Genomic DNA, 17,299 nt, shown 5'->3' with positions numbered 1-17,299 from the left:
CAGAGATAAATAACAGGACAGCATATTAGGCAATAAAAAAACATTCCTAAGGAACACAGTGAAGTTTGTAGAAATCAGGGGGATGTAAAAGTCATGCCAGAGTATTGAAGAATATATATTTGTCTCAGTCCTGGTTTTCATCTAGGTTTGACCCATAATCCAGAGATTATCCATATTGCTTTGTATTAGGTCCTTTCAAATTTAGAATTGAAATTCTTTAGATAGGTAGCAGAGAATACATAAACGTATCTTCCAAAGCAGGTGTGCAATTCCATTACAAAAAGGAAATTGTTTTGGGGCAAAGGAAGAAATAAAATGAATGAATATTGTGTATCATTCGTCAGTTTTATTTATGCCATGTTGAAACCTTCATTAAAATGTTAGGCTGCAATTAGAAGCTCCAGCATAAATCTGACTCTGCAGAGAAACTAATTAGACATTTAGGTGATCATTCTTGTATTTATCTTGTTTGCTGCAATACTGTGATTACACTGTAATTTACATATTTTTCCTAAGAAGATACACGAAATTATTCATTACAATTGATATGGAAACATTTTATTTATTTTTTTCCAGTGGAAGAATTCCAGTAAATTCATGGCTGAGAGATAATAGGATTTAGTTTGTTCTAGAACACTCATCTTGTTCACTTGTAAACAAGTATATACTGACTACAGGTCACATTAGTTGCCGAGCTGTGTAACAGGTGTGAGATCGCATTCTGCAATCCTACATGCTATTTTCTTTTTTCACTTCGTAAAACCCCTGGGTTAAGTGTATCTTCCTGCTCAAAATATTTGCCTTAAAAGGGAGAGAAAAGACTACCACCACCCATTTTCCAAACCATTTGCTTCTTTAACTACTGAATGAAAGAGAATCTGCATTGCCAAGTGTAGATAGGGCATGGTGCAAAACCCCAGCTTCCTCTTAGTTGAAATGAATATAAATGTCAGAAATCAGATGTGTTTCTCAGATGGCGTGTCCTCACCATCTGGCTAATGTTGGCTTGGGGCAGTGCCAGGGATGCCAACTTGAATTACATATTTGGGGGAGCAGGTAAGCCCCACTCTACATAATTGTTCGCATGATACGGTGCGCACATGCCATTTGAATGCCCGTGTTCATCAACCTGGGGAGGATAGCCCCCTCAAATATTTTATTTGGGGGGCAAAGGGACCCCGGTCCCTAACAGTTGGCTCCTATGAGCAGTGCTGAACATCATGATGTCACAAACTGGGATAACTATTCCTATGCAGGGAGAGACCTCTGTATTGGAATGCAATTTTCAGTGGAAATCTCTGTTTTACCTGTGCTGTGTCACTCAGGCTCAGTGACAGTGTTACCGGTATCTCCTTTCTCCCCTACTGTTAGCAGCGGGTCATTGTGCTTTTGCAATGCAACTTCCAGTTTAGTATTTTATGTGATTCCACACCCCGCCCGCAAAAAAACCCTATTGCTGGTGGGTAATATTGGTTTATGGAGCTGGGGAGTTCCAAGCTGTAGTGACCAAGCCGCACAGTGCTTCATCTAATGAAGATAAGGGAGTGATGAATACTTGAGCAGTTCTTCTTTTCCCTAGATGTTGTTTGAGATCCCCCTTAATCAATCCTATTGACATTTCCCCCTAACATAATTTCAAACAGTAAAGTATAATTTAACAACGAGATGGTAAAGCAGCTCCGTCCCATGTTTATCTGGCACAGTCAATCTTTAAATCCATTTCATTGGCTTTATGTTTGTTTTAAAACAAGAAGATTAGCACTGCCTCCTTGCAGGGGGAATCTGGTGAAATGGATATATTCCTGCATTTTTTCATGCCAGCTCGAAGCTGCACTTTTGAGATTCAAATATAAATTGGACAAGGGTGTGTAGAGCTGAATGTAGAGGTTGGGTCATTCGACTCCTTTGAAGAGGAAGCACATCATATAATTTTTAAGGAATCAGGTACTATTTATATAGATAAGCCCGTAACAAAGCTTTTGTCTTAGTCCAGCATGACAAAGAAACAAAACAGTGGATGGGGCCAGGTGTGCAGAGGAAGGGGTTTGTTTATTGAGACTGGGTGGGTGAGGTGGAACAAGAGGTAACACGTCAAAGCTGGGACAGATGTGGAGGGATATAACTTATTAGCTGACCATATACTTTGTGCACAGAAGATATTAATTTATTAGTTTAATTACCAGATTTATAGACCTGGATTTCACCACATACACTGATCTCAGGGCATTTTCTAACATAGTACAACATTTGGCATGAAGCCATGATAAAATACAACAATGAATCAAATTGTTAATAAAACACAGAATGACCTGGAATGTTAGGCAGCACTCATTAATTTTCTCCAAAAGTTCAGGAGAACGAATGTGTCTTAACTTGGCAATGGAAGCCTAGTAAAATTGTCCCCATCTGCCTCTCCAAGAGTTGAAGATTTCCATAGTCCGGTGTAACAGAGACTATCATGTACAGTAGATGCTGCCTACCCATGGGGCAATGAGAAGAGCCCTGAACATCACTCACTGCAGGGTCTAGATCAGTTGATAAGTGAGGAAATGCTTCAACAAATAACTGTGTCCTGCATTATGCAGTACTAACACCAGGTTCAATCTGGCTAGAAATGATGTTCAGCTGTGGGTCAAGAACACCCGGAGAGCCATAGGTTCTGCATCCTTCGTTTAAAACATCCACTTATATTCTGTAGTAATGTTATAGCTTCGTTTTATGACTTTTGACAATCTCCATTTTATTTCTCAAGCAGCACTCAATGTTTGCTTGATAATTTTCCTGAAAGATACATTTTTATATAGAAACGGTTACCATCTGTGTTGCTTCTCTCTCTCTCCCCCCCCCCCCCCTTTATTTACAGATGAGTGGATATTCCCTGATAAAGAAACTTCTCAACTGGATTCCAGCAATCTGTCGCTGAAGGATAGTGAAACATCTTACAGTTTTTTAAACTTGGCATTGAGTGATGTTGAAGCATGTGAAAACAAGCAAGCAGCCGAAGACCGGCGAGAGGATGTTTTCACCTATTCCTCAAAACCTAGATCAGCACCTCACGGGAAGCCCTTGAACCTGTCATCAGAAAGCTGCAGCTTTTCTGTGGATTTAAAGGAAGAGATCAGTGGGGTTTGGCGAGGAGCTCAGATGGAAGATGACTTTTATGGAAATGAGAGCAATGAAGAGGTGAGTTACTTCTGTGGTCGTTGGTTTGATGTAGCTGTACTCAACTGGCATTGGCACTATCATCTGTCATTCTTCCTCGTGAATAAATTGCTGTGTGGGAGTGGAGCTCCTTTCAGAGAAAAATTGGTGTGTGTGTGTGTGTGTGTGTGTGTGTGTGTGTGTTAGAGAGAGAGAGAGAGAGAGATCACTTGGCTGCTCTAGGCATTGAACTGACACTTAACAGTAACATCAGCAAAAACAGATATCTTGAAGAGCTTAAAATCTAAATTTCATCAGGGGTGAAGATGATGAGGCAATATATGGATGGAAGAGAAAAGCTTTGCAAGTAATCAAGTTCACTCACATGCACATGCCATTTTTGAATGAGAAATCACTGATCTGAGGTGTAGGTGTGATACCCTCTTCAGTAGAGAAACTCTACACGAGGGAGTCATTGGCCAAGGCCTGGATCGAGGCATTTCTGTAGAAATAGATATATATAACAGTGAACCCTTTATTTAGCCGAACACTTTTAATGAAACATCTACGCATTTTCAGTATATGGAAATCATATCAAGACAAGATAACTGATTTGAAAGCAACTTCATCTACTCCTGCTCTCAACTGTGTGCCTGTACAACATTGTATGACGTTGATGTTTTGGCCTGTTCAATCAGCACATTGCATCTGATATAAACTGCTTTGTGGCATACGTAACATAGCTACCAAACTGTCTCGGTACTAATGCTGTGAGCGAATGCATATTGGAAATATATTCTAGGCCATCAAGGCCTAGTGCCCCTCATAAACACCTATCCTGAATGGTCAATCAATTTCAGTTTTTTTCTAGTCTTCACCTTGTTAAAAATGTTGTGCAACACTTCTGCAACACTTGTGAACTAAATTGATGCATAGTGCAAACTTTTTGCACTCTTTTTTGCCTTGTTTTCTTGTTAGTTGCTGTACCCCCCCTTTTAAAAACCTTAAAAGAGAGAGATAGTTTCTCTATTTTAGATATGCATTATACACTGCAGATGAGAGTTCACAGTGCAGTGGCATGTGAAGAACATGATTTCCACACCCCCAAAAAATAATAATCTGATTTTTAAAACAAAAAAATGCTGGTTGTTTAGACTTTCACCCCTTAACATGGGCGGCACCTGCAGGAATGTAATGAAGGATTTTGCAGCTTTGGCAATATGAAAAATATTGAGCTCTAAGATGACTGAAAAAGAACCAATAACGTAACTGGAAACATCAGCTGCTGCTATAATTACAAAAATTCAGCAGATTGTCATGTCAATCAGCCATTACATCAGGTTGTTATGGCAACCGCTGTGTTTCTCTGCCTTTATTAACATTCCAGACTCTTGCCTATTTAATTATGGAAATCATTTCTTATCATTTGAATCTCTTTCCACTAACTTAGAAGTACAAGAGAGTTCTATTGCAGCTAGGAAGATAAAACTTTTTTTTTTTTTTTTTTTGCAAAATTATGTCTCCCTGAGAAAATTGCAGTTTGCATGCTAAATATAACCAAAGATATAACCCTACCTTCCTGTATCTCTTGGTTATTTTTTTCACCTTAGATTTGACAAGTATCATTAGTTATATTACAATGCTATGATTTTAGGGTTAAGCCAGTTAAAGTTGACATACTGAATCTTAAATCATGGCCATCATCTGGTCTCTGTTTTTGGAGTTCTTCATAAATACCGAGATATTCTCTTTGCCAGTTATAATCCAGAAAGATAAGACAAGTTACTAATTAGGAAAAGGACTGAATTATAATGATGTTTCTTCTTATAGATATTTGTCACTTTGTGCTCTTTCCCATTTAAGTTTTACTTTGGTTTACTTTATTTCCTACATAAAAATAAACTGGAATGGGTATGCATTGTGGATTTTCCCTTGGACACAAATCATCCATTTTCTATGCTTAAATCAATGGCAAAATTCACATTATTGTACACGTGAACAACAACTCTGTCCTGTGTCAAACAAAGGTAATGAGAATAATGTGCAATCTATGTTCAGGGGCCAATACAGAAAGTTATCTGAACTCTGCTTTGAAGTTCAGCTTCATTATTTGCTTCTCCTTCTTTTAGGTAAGCAGTTGGATCTGTAAAGGTAAAGGGACCCCTGGCCATTAGGTCCAGTCGTGGCCGACTCGGGGGTTGCGGCGCTCATCTCGCTTTATTGGCCGAGGGAGCCGGCGTACAGCTTCCGGGTCATGTGGCCAGCAGGACTAAGCCGCTTCTGGTGAACCAGAGCAGCGCACGGAAACGCCGTTTACCTTCCCGCCAGAGCGGTACCTATTTATCTACTTGCACTTTGACGTGCTTTTGAACTGCTAGGTTGGCAGGAGCTGGGACCGAGCAACGGGAGCTCACCCCGTCGCGGGGATTCGAACTGCTGACCTTCTGATCGGCAAGTCCTAGGCTCTGTGGTTTAACCCACAGCGCCACCCGCGTCCTGTTGGATCTGTAGACTTACCTAAAAGAAGGAGAAAGTTTTCCATTCATTGAAAATGAACGGGGCAACCCAAGTAAACCAAACGTATCATCTGTGCAATGACATACACAAGAAAAATGCTAGATCAGGGGAAAGGCTATTTGAAGATGCAGAAAATGAATTTCCTTTGGACGTAAGGGAATTTGCCCTGTTTACCACCATCCGCCTTTGACCAAAGGAGAGAATTACAGGGAAACCAACAGCAATTTTTCTGTAGGCCAGAGCAAGTCAGATGGTACCTTGACCCATCTAAAAGCTTCTGTGTGTGGCTTGCTCACTGGCATGGGCAACTTGGAAATCTTACTGGCCGCAGAGTGCCTTTGCTTCCCTCCACCTCCCACCACCATCATCTTTGCTTTCCTCTGTCCAGATCTGCCCATTTTGCTGGGTGGGGGAGTAGGGTCAGTGTTAAGATTTGGCCCACGTTCTCATTGTACTCCTCAGGTTACAATTTCTAAATACTGTTGATTCCTTTAAAAACCTTATGGGATTTACATTACCATGACAGTGTGCAGCATTGCAGCCCTCACCCTATGAAGCTCTTCCCACTCTCCTCATTCACATTTAAATGAATAAGACTGTCTTCTCTTCACAAAGCATGTTAACTCTGGCTACTCAACATTAAAGATCTGGATACAAAGGACTAGGTCCCATCTGCTCCAAAGTGGGCTCTCAAGAATGATCTTTTAGAAATTACAACTGAGCAAGAGCAATCAGTTTTCTGTATCCAGAAATTATTGTCCAGATACCCATCTGCATCTTCTTTCAAGGAATGTGGCACTGCAATAGAAGAGCCATATCCTTGGGGAAATCAGTCTCTTCAGTGTACATATGCCGTGCTACAGTTAATCAGACATACTTTATTGAAGCTTTGGCATTGGTGCATGATTGAATAGGGTTTTTTAAAAAAAAATCTACAAGGGAGACTTGCAGAAATAGAAATGTGTATTGGTGGGTAGTGTGAAGATACAAGGCAAATGTCAGCTAAAATGTGATATTGCAGAATATGATATTGATGTATATACAATCTGCCAAATTATATTAGTGTATGTTATAGTATTTCCCCATATGGTAAATAAAAGTGTGTGTATCTGTGGAAAAGAGAGGCCTTGTTGAAATCCCTACTAAGGGGAATGATGCAATTCTCCATGAGGAATGTATCTAAGCATTGTGTGTAGGTATGTGAAGGTTGTTGGGGAAGGAGAGAATGCAGAAAAAAGCAAAGGTTTACAAAGCCTGAGGTACAAAAATGGAGATTTAAAGCAGGTTGGTTGTTGTTGTTTTTAAAAAATAATTACTTTGCCTCCCTAAAAGCCACCTGAAACAGAAAAGTTAGGAATATGGCAGACTTTCAGATGTCAGCAGTGTGTATACTCTTGTGTATACTCTGCATTTATGTTGAATGAGAAAAATAGTAAGAAATTGTGAAGCAGGCCGTATTTGGGTATCATTCATATTTGTTGTCTTTCTGTATTCTAGGATGATAATGACAGTGAATTTATGCAAGAGGCTCCGACCAGCCCCTCATTATCAGGGTCATCTGAACTTGCAGTTTTCAAAGAGATCCCACTCCAGATGACATGCAGAAGTCCAGAAAACAGCACAAACAAAGAATATGCAAAACACACCAGTGAGGAACTGTCGCCAACGACAGAAGATTCAGTTGTGATGGCAGGAAAGGCAGATAACATCAAAAGAAACTTGTTGCCGACTTCCTGCTTGTCCCCAACAGGAAGCATGCCTGAGCCCAGGAAGGAGGCATCTTTTGTATCAAAGGGTACATCAACCAGTCCATTAAGAACTTCCATCAGCAGAAAATCCCTCAAAGAAATCCCACAGGAGAATTCAAATCTGATAGTCCAAATTCCTGTAAGTGTTTTGGAGCATGGAGAAAGTATTAAGGTTTTCTATCTATATTGTTTGAATAAGAGGGCATTGCAGGTTCTGCGTATCCCTGCATGTCCACTTTGCACCTAGTGATGCGAACTTGGTTTCATATATTTGAACTCATTGGCCCAGTACGGGGCAGTGACCAATAACAGAGCATGATAAATCTGTAAAGCAAAGATAAATTAATAACAAATCAAGGTCACAAAGGAACGGTCTAGATTCATGGCAGGTAGGGCTATCAGTAGCAACTGGATAACAGCACAGTCCTAAAAATGTCTTCTTATTGGACTTACTCCCATGTAAGTGGGGTTAGGATTCCCACCTAAGATCAAGAATGAACAGCATAAGCCATAGACAGCATGTGGCCTGTGAAGCAATTTAATGTATATCCGGATGCGGGTTTAAGTTGCTTGCCCATAGGCTACCGAATCAAATTCAAAAAATGTTACAGCAAATATATTGAAGATAGAAAATACAGAGACAAAGTTTCTCTGAAACTATTGTGCTTTTAAAAATCTCTTGTGATTTGTCAATCCACATGTCAAGATTTGTCAAGGACTGACTTAAGTTGAGAACATTTGGAGGTAATTTTTTAAAAAATCTTTTGAATGAGTGCAATCTGTCCAATTGTAGTTTGACATTTGTTACAAAGATGACAGTGAGAGAAGAATGTGGGTAGAAGAACTAATGAATACCAATGGGCCAATAATAAATATAGTTTGTTAATCAAGACGGGGGGTGTAAACGCCTGGGAAAAGCTCACTGGAACAGCTGAAGAAACAAACAAAATTGTTTAGTTTCAAGAAAGTTATGAAAGTATCTCAGATTTTTGCTTTATCTCTTAGCTGGAGTCTTCCGGAGTCAGAATCAATCCAAATAAATATCCCTAAGATCTTGGGGACTCTTCTGTGCCATTGCAGCTTTTGGAACTGTGATGATTGAAAAGGGGATGTTGAGTGGGTGGTTATATGCCCTGCTGTCCTTGGTGAGCATGAAGAAAAAGCCATTCACCATCTGATTGAATGCCATCTGATTCTTGGCTGGGAATAAATTTCTCTTCAGCTCATGGATTAGTGGCAGGCCCAGAAAGGATTTTTTGGCACTTGACTTGTATGAGCCACTAGGGACTATCTGCTCTGAAAGGACCATCATATAACACATTTTGCAGTTGTGCTAAGGGGAATGTATTTTTGGTAAGCCTGTGAAGGTTGGACCCGATAGACTACCTGGTCCATTGCACGTGCAATGAAAATATGCAGATTAACTCAGTGGCTCGCTCATGTAGGTTCCCCCTATCCTCCGTAGCCTTCATTAATGAAAATCATGACTGAATAGGTTTGTTACTTTATAGTCTGGGCAGCAGACTCACTAGCATGGTTCTTTTTTCCTTAATGTGAACTAGGGGCCAGTTTATGTCCCTGTCAATTCTGTAAGTCCTAGTCACGATAAGAAGAGAGAAGAGTGGGCTGAATGCACCTCCATATGTTGTTGTTCTACAACTCCCACCATCCCTGACCGTTGACCACGCTAGCCGGGGTAGATGGAAGTTGTGGTCCAATGTCATTTGGAGGAGGCACCGTGTTGGCTGCCTCTGTCCTAGTGAGCTTGCCATGGGCTGCTGCTCATATTGAGCACTGCACTGGCCTGGATAGTCTTGATGATCCAAATCAGTGCCAGCTCTTTTGTTCTTATTTTTAGTTGTACTCTTCTGATTAATTAGCCTTCCAGTTGCTACCATAGTGGGGGTTCCAGGGCAGGTGTAATAATATGACTCGGAAATTTTCATTACAAACGGTGGTAGCTCAGACTTCCAAGAAGGGCAAGTTTATTGTAATCACTGGCAAACTTTTGAAGTCTGTGAATTACCAATGCAGGTTCAGTTTAGACGACTGAAGTCCTGGAGAGGAAAATTGACAGATTTTCAATAGCAATCTGCAGGCGAACTCGTGAGATCATTAGTCTCTACACTTCATAGTGTCGCTGCAGCCATCCAGAAAAATAATAAATGACATGATTGAAGGCTAACAGTAAGGTAGTGTCATATACCAAATCCCCAGGCTATTTTGGGGACTATACTCATGCCCATCAAATTGATTCTTCTCCCTCATGTGGTTTTACTCCCTTCCCCACTGTGTACTCTCGTTACAGCAACAGTTATGCAAGAACAAATTAGTCCACTGCAAATAAGGTGACAATACTTTGTACCTTTTTTAACAGTTAAGATTTCCTCACTCAATTTATGTGCTAAATAGTCTGCTATGAATAGAGAGTTTTAAAATGGAATATGTGTTGTGTTAGAGGTGGCTGCTCTTAAGCTGTCAGATTCTTCTGACATTTTTTGGACAGTTAAATGTCTTGCTGTGCAGCATATACAATTTTATTGTAATGTCTCTTGACTCTTCAGATTCATTTCTAGTGGACTGTATTTGTTTAATGCATGCAAGCCCGGTCACTAACTGTACTAATTGTAGATACAGACTCCGTTCTGTGACTTACGCCACTGCTTCCCTCTTGATCAGGGATGTGGCCCTCCAGAGGTGATTGGACTCCCATCAGTCAACATAAATTTTATGAAATAAATTCATGAAAATAAAAAGGCAGGATTCAAAATTGAAAATGCTATTTGGCACGCGAACCAGTTTGCAGAACTTACCAATAATCATAATATTTCCTAAAGTGGTTGTGTTGCCTGAACCGTGGCTCTGGGCTGGAATTGATGTAGACAAACTGAATAGCGGAGACATGAACAGTACTAAGTCTGCATAGGGCAACAGTAGGCTTCGCACTGAGATGAGTCTTATCATACTATCCCTGCTTTACAAAGTGCTTCATGACTCAGGGCTCAGGATCACACTGTCAGGGGTCTGTGGTCTTCCTAGTTTGGTCAGAAGAGGAAATTGGTGGGCTGGAACTGTTACATGAGTGAGACAACAATGGACCTATGTACACCTTACCCTAACTCTTATAGCCCAGAGTGTAGAAAGCAATGAGAAGCAGCACACCTGGGAGGTCCGCCCAATAGATCCGTTCCCTGGTGGCCTGTGAAAAAAAGGAAGCCTTTACCCAAAAGCATGCTCATTTGAGACAGTCCTAGGAGATGATAGCGGACTGGATCGAAGCAGACAGAAAGAAGCCAGTTTTAAAGGGACAGCAGCTTCTTTTGTCAGGGATGGAATGTAGCTGACTTCAAGAGCCAACAGTGAGGCAAGTTCTTAATTTATAAAAGTTTCTCTCCTTTTTTACTTTGAGGAGATACTTCATTTGCTACAGGTGACCACCAGGCAAGTTACAGTTTACAAGCTTATGATAACTCCTCTTCCATTCCCTCCTTTCTCAGAGCAAGGCAAAAGCATGGTGCAGATACGGCCTAATGTGTAGGGTTTCATGTCAAAGGAATTTTTGCAGTGGAAACTTGGTGTGAAGAAGTCTGCTAATCCCCACATGTATATGACTAGTGAAAAAATGCTCAAACAACTCTTAATGAAATTGATTTGCTAACTACTTAGTAAACTTTAAGGACCTGCATGCTTGCAATGTTTTATTCATGTTTTAATAGAGTTCTCTATTATTAAGTTCAAATATTTTTTAATTAAGAAAGAAGTGCAGCCCTCTGGGTAATATTGCAACCAAGTAGATAGCTGGTAATTAAACTTTTCCGCACGTATAACTAAATTTAAACAATTCTGGATAAATCATTTGAACCTAAGAGAATGCAAATGTCATTATGTGCATCTCTAAACTGGAAAAAATGGCTTTTTTATAACAGGTTTTGTCAGTCCGTTGAATGTTTTAAAAGCTTAATAAAAATGCTTCTTATCGTATGGAGAGGATATACAGAAAGACAAGATAAGCTTTTAATTGCCAGCCGAAGTGTTGCATTTAGAAGAATCTTGGGAGCCGTGTGAAATTACTTTTTGCATGAAAAACCCCTTTGAGAATAAAAAGGAACTTCAGCTTGAAATCCGTTTTAGGAAATCCCTATTTATATATCACCAAACATAAAGGGGCTGCATTTCAGACCAAGGAGAGCATTTTCAGGGATCAAGTTGGCAGGTCCCATTCTCAGGATTGAGACCTAACATAGCATTTCTACTTTCCTTTAAACTTGCAGCATTACAAAGTATTCCTAGGAGGTAGCCCTTAAGAGGTAATCTCAGATGTCAGATTACAACCCTGTGCCTGAGAGGAATCTAAATAAAGGTCAACATTACTCATCTTCCTCTTGTGCAGCTGGTCTTTTGATTACAGCATGCTTTCTAGCTGTCCCCTTCACCGTTGCCCATGCAGATACTGTACATTTTACCAAGAAAAAAGGGGGGGCATTTATTTATTTTGCCAAGAATAATAATGTTCACAGCAGATATTTTGAGAAAATGTATGGTCAGATCTTGCCCAATGCAAAGCACAAAATCTTGGAAGTTTGGTTTTCTCGCTTTCCAATAGTTTTTATTGTTTAAAGGAGGCACCGCTCAGACTGGGTCTTGCACTGCCTCCCGTCATTTGCAGCTGGTGACTGTGCAGCTTCCAAGCCTCTGTGATTCCTGGCTGCAGGTGACAGCCAGGTGACTTCCGGCCAGATCCAGTTCCCTAACCAAATTTATAATTACATAGTTGCACCACTGGCAGTCGTGGGGAGCTATTGCATTAAGAGTCTGTGTGCACCTGGTCTTTGCTTGTAGCATACTGAGCTCCAGGTTGTATATGTTGATTTGGCAGTGGAGAGGGGAATAAAGAGGCAGGTTGTCTTATCTTGTTTTGAAGCATGGAATTAGACTAGTTGGGGTGTCTTTCCACCCCTAAGCTGCTATTAAACATACTAGATCTCCTCTCCTCTCAGGATAGGGTTGGTTTTTCTGATGATGATGATGATGATGATGATGATGATGATGATATCCCACCCTCCCAGCCAGCGGCTAACAACAGTAAAAATAGCACAGTTTACATAAAATCACAGTCAGTTAATTGAAATACATTCTAAAATCAATTCAGAATCAAATTAATGGCAACAATTGGGCTAGAGTTCTATGCGGATTACAGAAGGAGGGGGTCAGACTGCTTTGGCCGAAGGCCTGGTGGAACAGCTCTGTCTTGCAGGCCCTGCGGAAAGATGTCAAGTCCCGCAGGGCCCTAGTCTCTTGTGACAGAGTGTTCCACCAAATCGGGGCCATGGCCGAAAAAGCCCTGGCTCTGGTTGAGACCAGCCTAACCTCCCTGTGGCCCGGGGCCTCCAATATGTTTTTATTTGAAGACCGTAAGGTCCTCCGTGGGACATACCAGGAGAGGCAGTCCCGTAGGTACAACTCAGAAGCTGTTGAGGTGGGGTAGCCTCCCACTCCCCAATGGGAAGGGACCCTGTACAGTTTTTAGCCTAGCTAACATCACTACCCTAACAAATTTACACAGAAAGGAGCACTGAGCCCATGATAAGAGCAGTCAGCTGTCAGACACTCCCCTCCCCAACACACCTTTGCAGAGGAGGAGGTTACAACGACTGGTGGGTCTCCAACTCCTTTACGGCATGGCTACTGAGAGTCTGGCCTCACATGCGGAAAGCTTGATGCAAGGCTGCTTGCTTGCTGTGTTGATCAAAACTACATTTTCAGTAAATCTGGTTTATTCCCAGGTGTCAAGGAAAGGGCAATAGCTTGCTTCATTAAAGTCTAGACCTTACAGAACATAAATATTCCATGGGGAAAACTGCTAATCCTTGTACAAAATACAGAAAGGGCCTTAAGACATGCAATTAACCAAAAAGCAAAAGAACCTGCAAAATAATACGCCACTGTCTTAAAACTTTTTTGTGTACAAATCAATGCTGCAATCATTTCTTGGCCACTTCAAATAATAGAAGAATGAACCTTGGCCAGCATGCAACAGGCATATATTTTCCCCTCTCTCAGGCATATATTTTCCCCTCTCTCAAAGTACAATGTTCACACCGTTCTTTAAATTTCAATATTGTGATTAAAAGTCTTGAGTGCACATTGCTATTTGTGATCAAAAAGGCTCACAGTGTGTGCTAACGTTTGGACTGTTAAAGAACAGAGAACAACATGAGGAATTTCTAAGTTCCTCCCTGTCCCTCAGTTCTTTCAGCCTACTCTTTTTTGCAGTATAAAGGAACACTAATTATTGGTTCTATGTGAATATATACATAGAGAGGAAAGTTGTGGTCCAAGCTGGGGGTTCATTTTGAAAGAATGTTCATGATTGACTCTCAGGTTGGGTAAATGGACCAGGCTTATTTGAATTGTCAAATGCAAAAGGCTTAAGTACACACCCACTAAAAAAAGGTTTCAAAATGAATTGTGTGGTTTTTTCAAGCATGCCCAAGGGAGGCTTGGAGACTTTGTCTTTCTGAATGTGTAGAAGGTAGCTAGAATGTAATAGGTATTACTGAAATCCAAGTAATAAATTAACATTATGAAAGAACTGGCACATGTTGTGGACAGTTGATTGAGTTGTTGTTGTTGTTCAAGCAGCTGAGGGGGCAGTAAGTTTATTTTAAAAGCCTTTTGCAAGATTGAGCTGCCAGTGAATAACAACTAGTTATCAACACTAATAAGCCATGATGTTCAGGGTAGATGTAATTTGGCCTAGAAGCATTCAACACTTTGGCATGATTTTCTATGTACCCTGGTGGGGGCTGAAGCTTCTGAAATGGGAATGAATTTCTGTTGCCATCATGAGCCATAAGTGCAGTCTAGGGTGTTAAAAGGCAAATTGCCTTTCTTTCTTTGAAAGAGTTTTTGCACCAATTTAAAAGCCATATTCCATTTGTTATTGTGAGTGCAATAGGGCAAAGGGAGCACTCAGATGTTCAGTGAAACCCCTGGGCCGATGATGATATATACCCGACCTTTTTCCATGATGGGAATCAAGACGGCTTACATATAAAATAAGAACTGCTGAAAAACAATTTTAAAGCATCATTAAAAATCAATGAAACATTAATAGAATTAAAACTACGTACATGCATAAAATAGATTAAAACCATACCAAAAATTACCATAAAAACAGCGTGGCACCAGCCCTTTCATTAAAAGCAATCAGTTCCCAAAAGCCTGTTGGAACAAGAAAATCTTCACCTGCCAGCGGAAGGACAAGGAGGGAGCCAGTCTAGCTTTTCTAGGGAGGGAGTTCCAAAGATTGGGAGCAGCCACCAAGAAGGCCCTCTCCAGCATCCCCACCAAGCATGCCTGTGAGGATGGAGGGACTGAGAGAAGGGCCTCCCCTGAAGATCTCAAAACTCAGGCAGGTTTTTATGACTATCTTTCAGATGGCTTGGACCTAAGCCATGTAGGGCTTTATAGGTGATAACAAGCACTTAGAATTCTGCCCAGAAACAGATGGGTAACCAGTAGAGCTGTTGTACCAAGGGAGTAGTATTCTCCCCATTGCCATAACATCTGTATAAAATGCAGGTAGAAAGTCTTCCTTATCACTTGAAGCAAACAGGGTAGGCCCTGCTTTCATAATTTCTGCGTGAACACCAGACCCCTTCAGAGCTTGGGAATAGATCTGTAGGTCCCTGCAGTTCCCAGAAAGCTTTTGTGCAGAGTGGCTGCAGCTATATATACAGCTGTGCTTCTTGTTGTTGTTGTTTAGTCGTATAGTCGTGTCCGACTCTTCATGACCCCATGGACCAGAGCACGCTAGGCACTCCTGTTTTCCACTGCCTCCCGCAGTTTGGTCAAACTACCTGACACTTAATGAAATTGAGATTCTGTAATTTGAGGAGAAACATTTCTGTGAATTTATCAGACTTAATTCTGTTTTGAGAACTTACTGTTTCACTGGCTCTCATCAGGAAAAAGGGCGCTAGAGAGGGCTTGTGTGAGGAAAAGACTATTGTGAAAGCTAGCAGTTTGCTTTCTCTGGTTGTCTAGGCAACACAGAAGGAAGTTGCCCTCTGTTGACAAGTGCATGCAACTTCACTGATTCTAAACCATCACATTTGCTTGGGAGTAAATCACAATGGATTCAGTGGGATTTACTTCTGGGTAATTGCAGGGGGTTTGACTACATGACCCATGGGGTCCCTTCCAACTCTATGATTCTGTGAATAACATCTCTTGGTTCAGATCTTGGCCATCACCACAGTGTTCCCCTTTTTCCTTTTTTTTAAACAAATGACAGAATTCCTCAGACCCTTAGATGAGATTACACATGGGCTGAAGCAGATATTTTAATAAGTAAATGTTAATGTGTAGAACATTTACAGTTTCACTCAGCATGTGCATATTGCTTTTCATTTCTTCAGCTCTTGATTAGTTCTAAATAAACCTACTTGGGGAGGAGTGTTGTGGGAGCTCACAGTAGAATCTTAGTCATGTAATAAACAACTCACCCACTACTGACTTGTGTTGGTGACAAACTTTGATTTAACTTTGCCTCCATGCCAGGAATTAATAGTGCAGTCCTTCAGAATTTACTTAGAAATAAGTCCTATTGAGTTTGGTGGTTATTTCAGGTAAATAAGTGTAGAGTTTTAGCCCAAAGTTGAAGTCTTGCAACATCAAAGCATGTTCTGTCTTGATGCCATAGTCTTCTCAATTCTCCCCCCCCCCCAAATAGAAATAAATATGAGAATAAATAAATAAATAAACTTAGGTGAATCCACCTTCCAACTGATGATCTGGTTTATTTTAATTCATTGGATTATAGTAATTAACGAACCTTGCAGTGTTTGCAATCTATCCTAGTTCAATTAGTTTTCTCATCTCTTATACTCATTTATACAGTATTAATCAAACATTCCTGGCAGCTTTATACACCATGCAAGTCTCAAAACTACTAGAATACAAGCTGTCTCGCATAGCTGTATTTTTATTCAATGTCCTTTCTGTTAAGTTGTCGATGCAGTTATTATCCGTAGCAGAAGCTGGTGTGTATATTAATGAACGCTTTTCCCTGCTGCAAATATCACATGACCTCTTTCCCTTGCAAGAAATATTGGATCTTTTCAACTGCTGTAGAAAAGTGTGCATGTCTTCTCCATAGTGACTGAGACGTAGGAAGGTCAGGTGGTACCCGCGGCGGAAAATTTCTTGTCACACACACCCCCCATTGATTTATTTTATATATTTTTTGCCTGCAAAAATGGTTTTATGTTATTTCCTATTTTCTTACAAAGGAATCATAACAAGTAATAATAATAAACTTTTATTTATATAGCCACTCCCGAACTTAGGAGGGGGGGTTGCGGGCTCACGCCCCCGCCTACACTCTCGCGGGGCTGGCGCCAGCCCCGCGGGACTCAGGGATTCCCATTATTATTCATCTCCTGTAGCGCCAGCCAATCAGCTGGCGGCAGGGGCGGGCCGTCCAAGGGGCACTTAAGGTCGGGGCAGCCCTGGCTCGCCCCTTTTCCTCCTTTGCAGCAGCTGCGGTTTCCCACCCACCCGCCCTTTAGGTTTGCATTCGGACTTTGCTATGGGCTTCGGCTGGTCGCCGCAAGGGGCCTGGTAGGAGTTTTTCCATTTGGCTAATTGGCTGGAATTTTGAAGCCACTTGGTTTTTTCGCCTACCTCGTAGCAAAATGTCACAACTCCTTGGTCTTGGCGGTTAGGCATTGGCAGGGGTATTGTTATGCAAATGAGATTGGGGGGAGGAACGCCATCACCTCCCCCAATTCTTGAAGGGTAGTTCGTTAAAGCACTCCGAGGGGCGTTGCCTCGTCCGAAACCTACGGAGGCTAGGGCCTAAAGCGCGCTCCCGAGCGGCAACCCCT

The 17,299-nt window shown here is 41.2% G+C and overlaps 1 protein-coding gene across 5 annotated transcripts in view; it reads left to right on the top strand.

Moving 5' to 3' along the window:
* The window catches only part of CFAP20DC (CFAP20 domain containing), a 148,558-nt gene that overhangs the window by 83,197 nt on the left and 48,062 nt on the right, over positions 1 to 17,299 (top strand). For all 5 annotated transcript variants that reach the window (XM_083600937.1, XM_083600938.1, XM_083600936.1 and 2 more), the window contains 2 exons: positions 2,864 to 3,183; positions 7,156 to 7,545. In XM_083600937.1, the coding sequence (XP_083457063.1) occupies positions 2,864 to 3,183; positions 7,156 to 7,545 (710 nt within the window). The remainder of the gene's footprint in view (positions 1 to 2,863; positions 3,184 to 7,155; positions 7,546 to 17,299) is intronic.

Source organism: Podarcis filfolensis (assembly GCF_964270895.1).
Source record: "Podarcis filfolensis genome assembly, chromosome: 2".
Classification (NCBI taxonomy): Eukaryota; Metazoa; Chordata; class Lepidosauria; order Squamata; family Lacertidae; genus Podarcis; species Podarcis filfolensis.
This window is presented reverse-complemented; position numbering and strand designations above follow the sequence as displayed.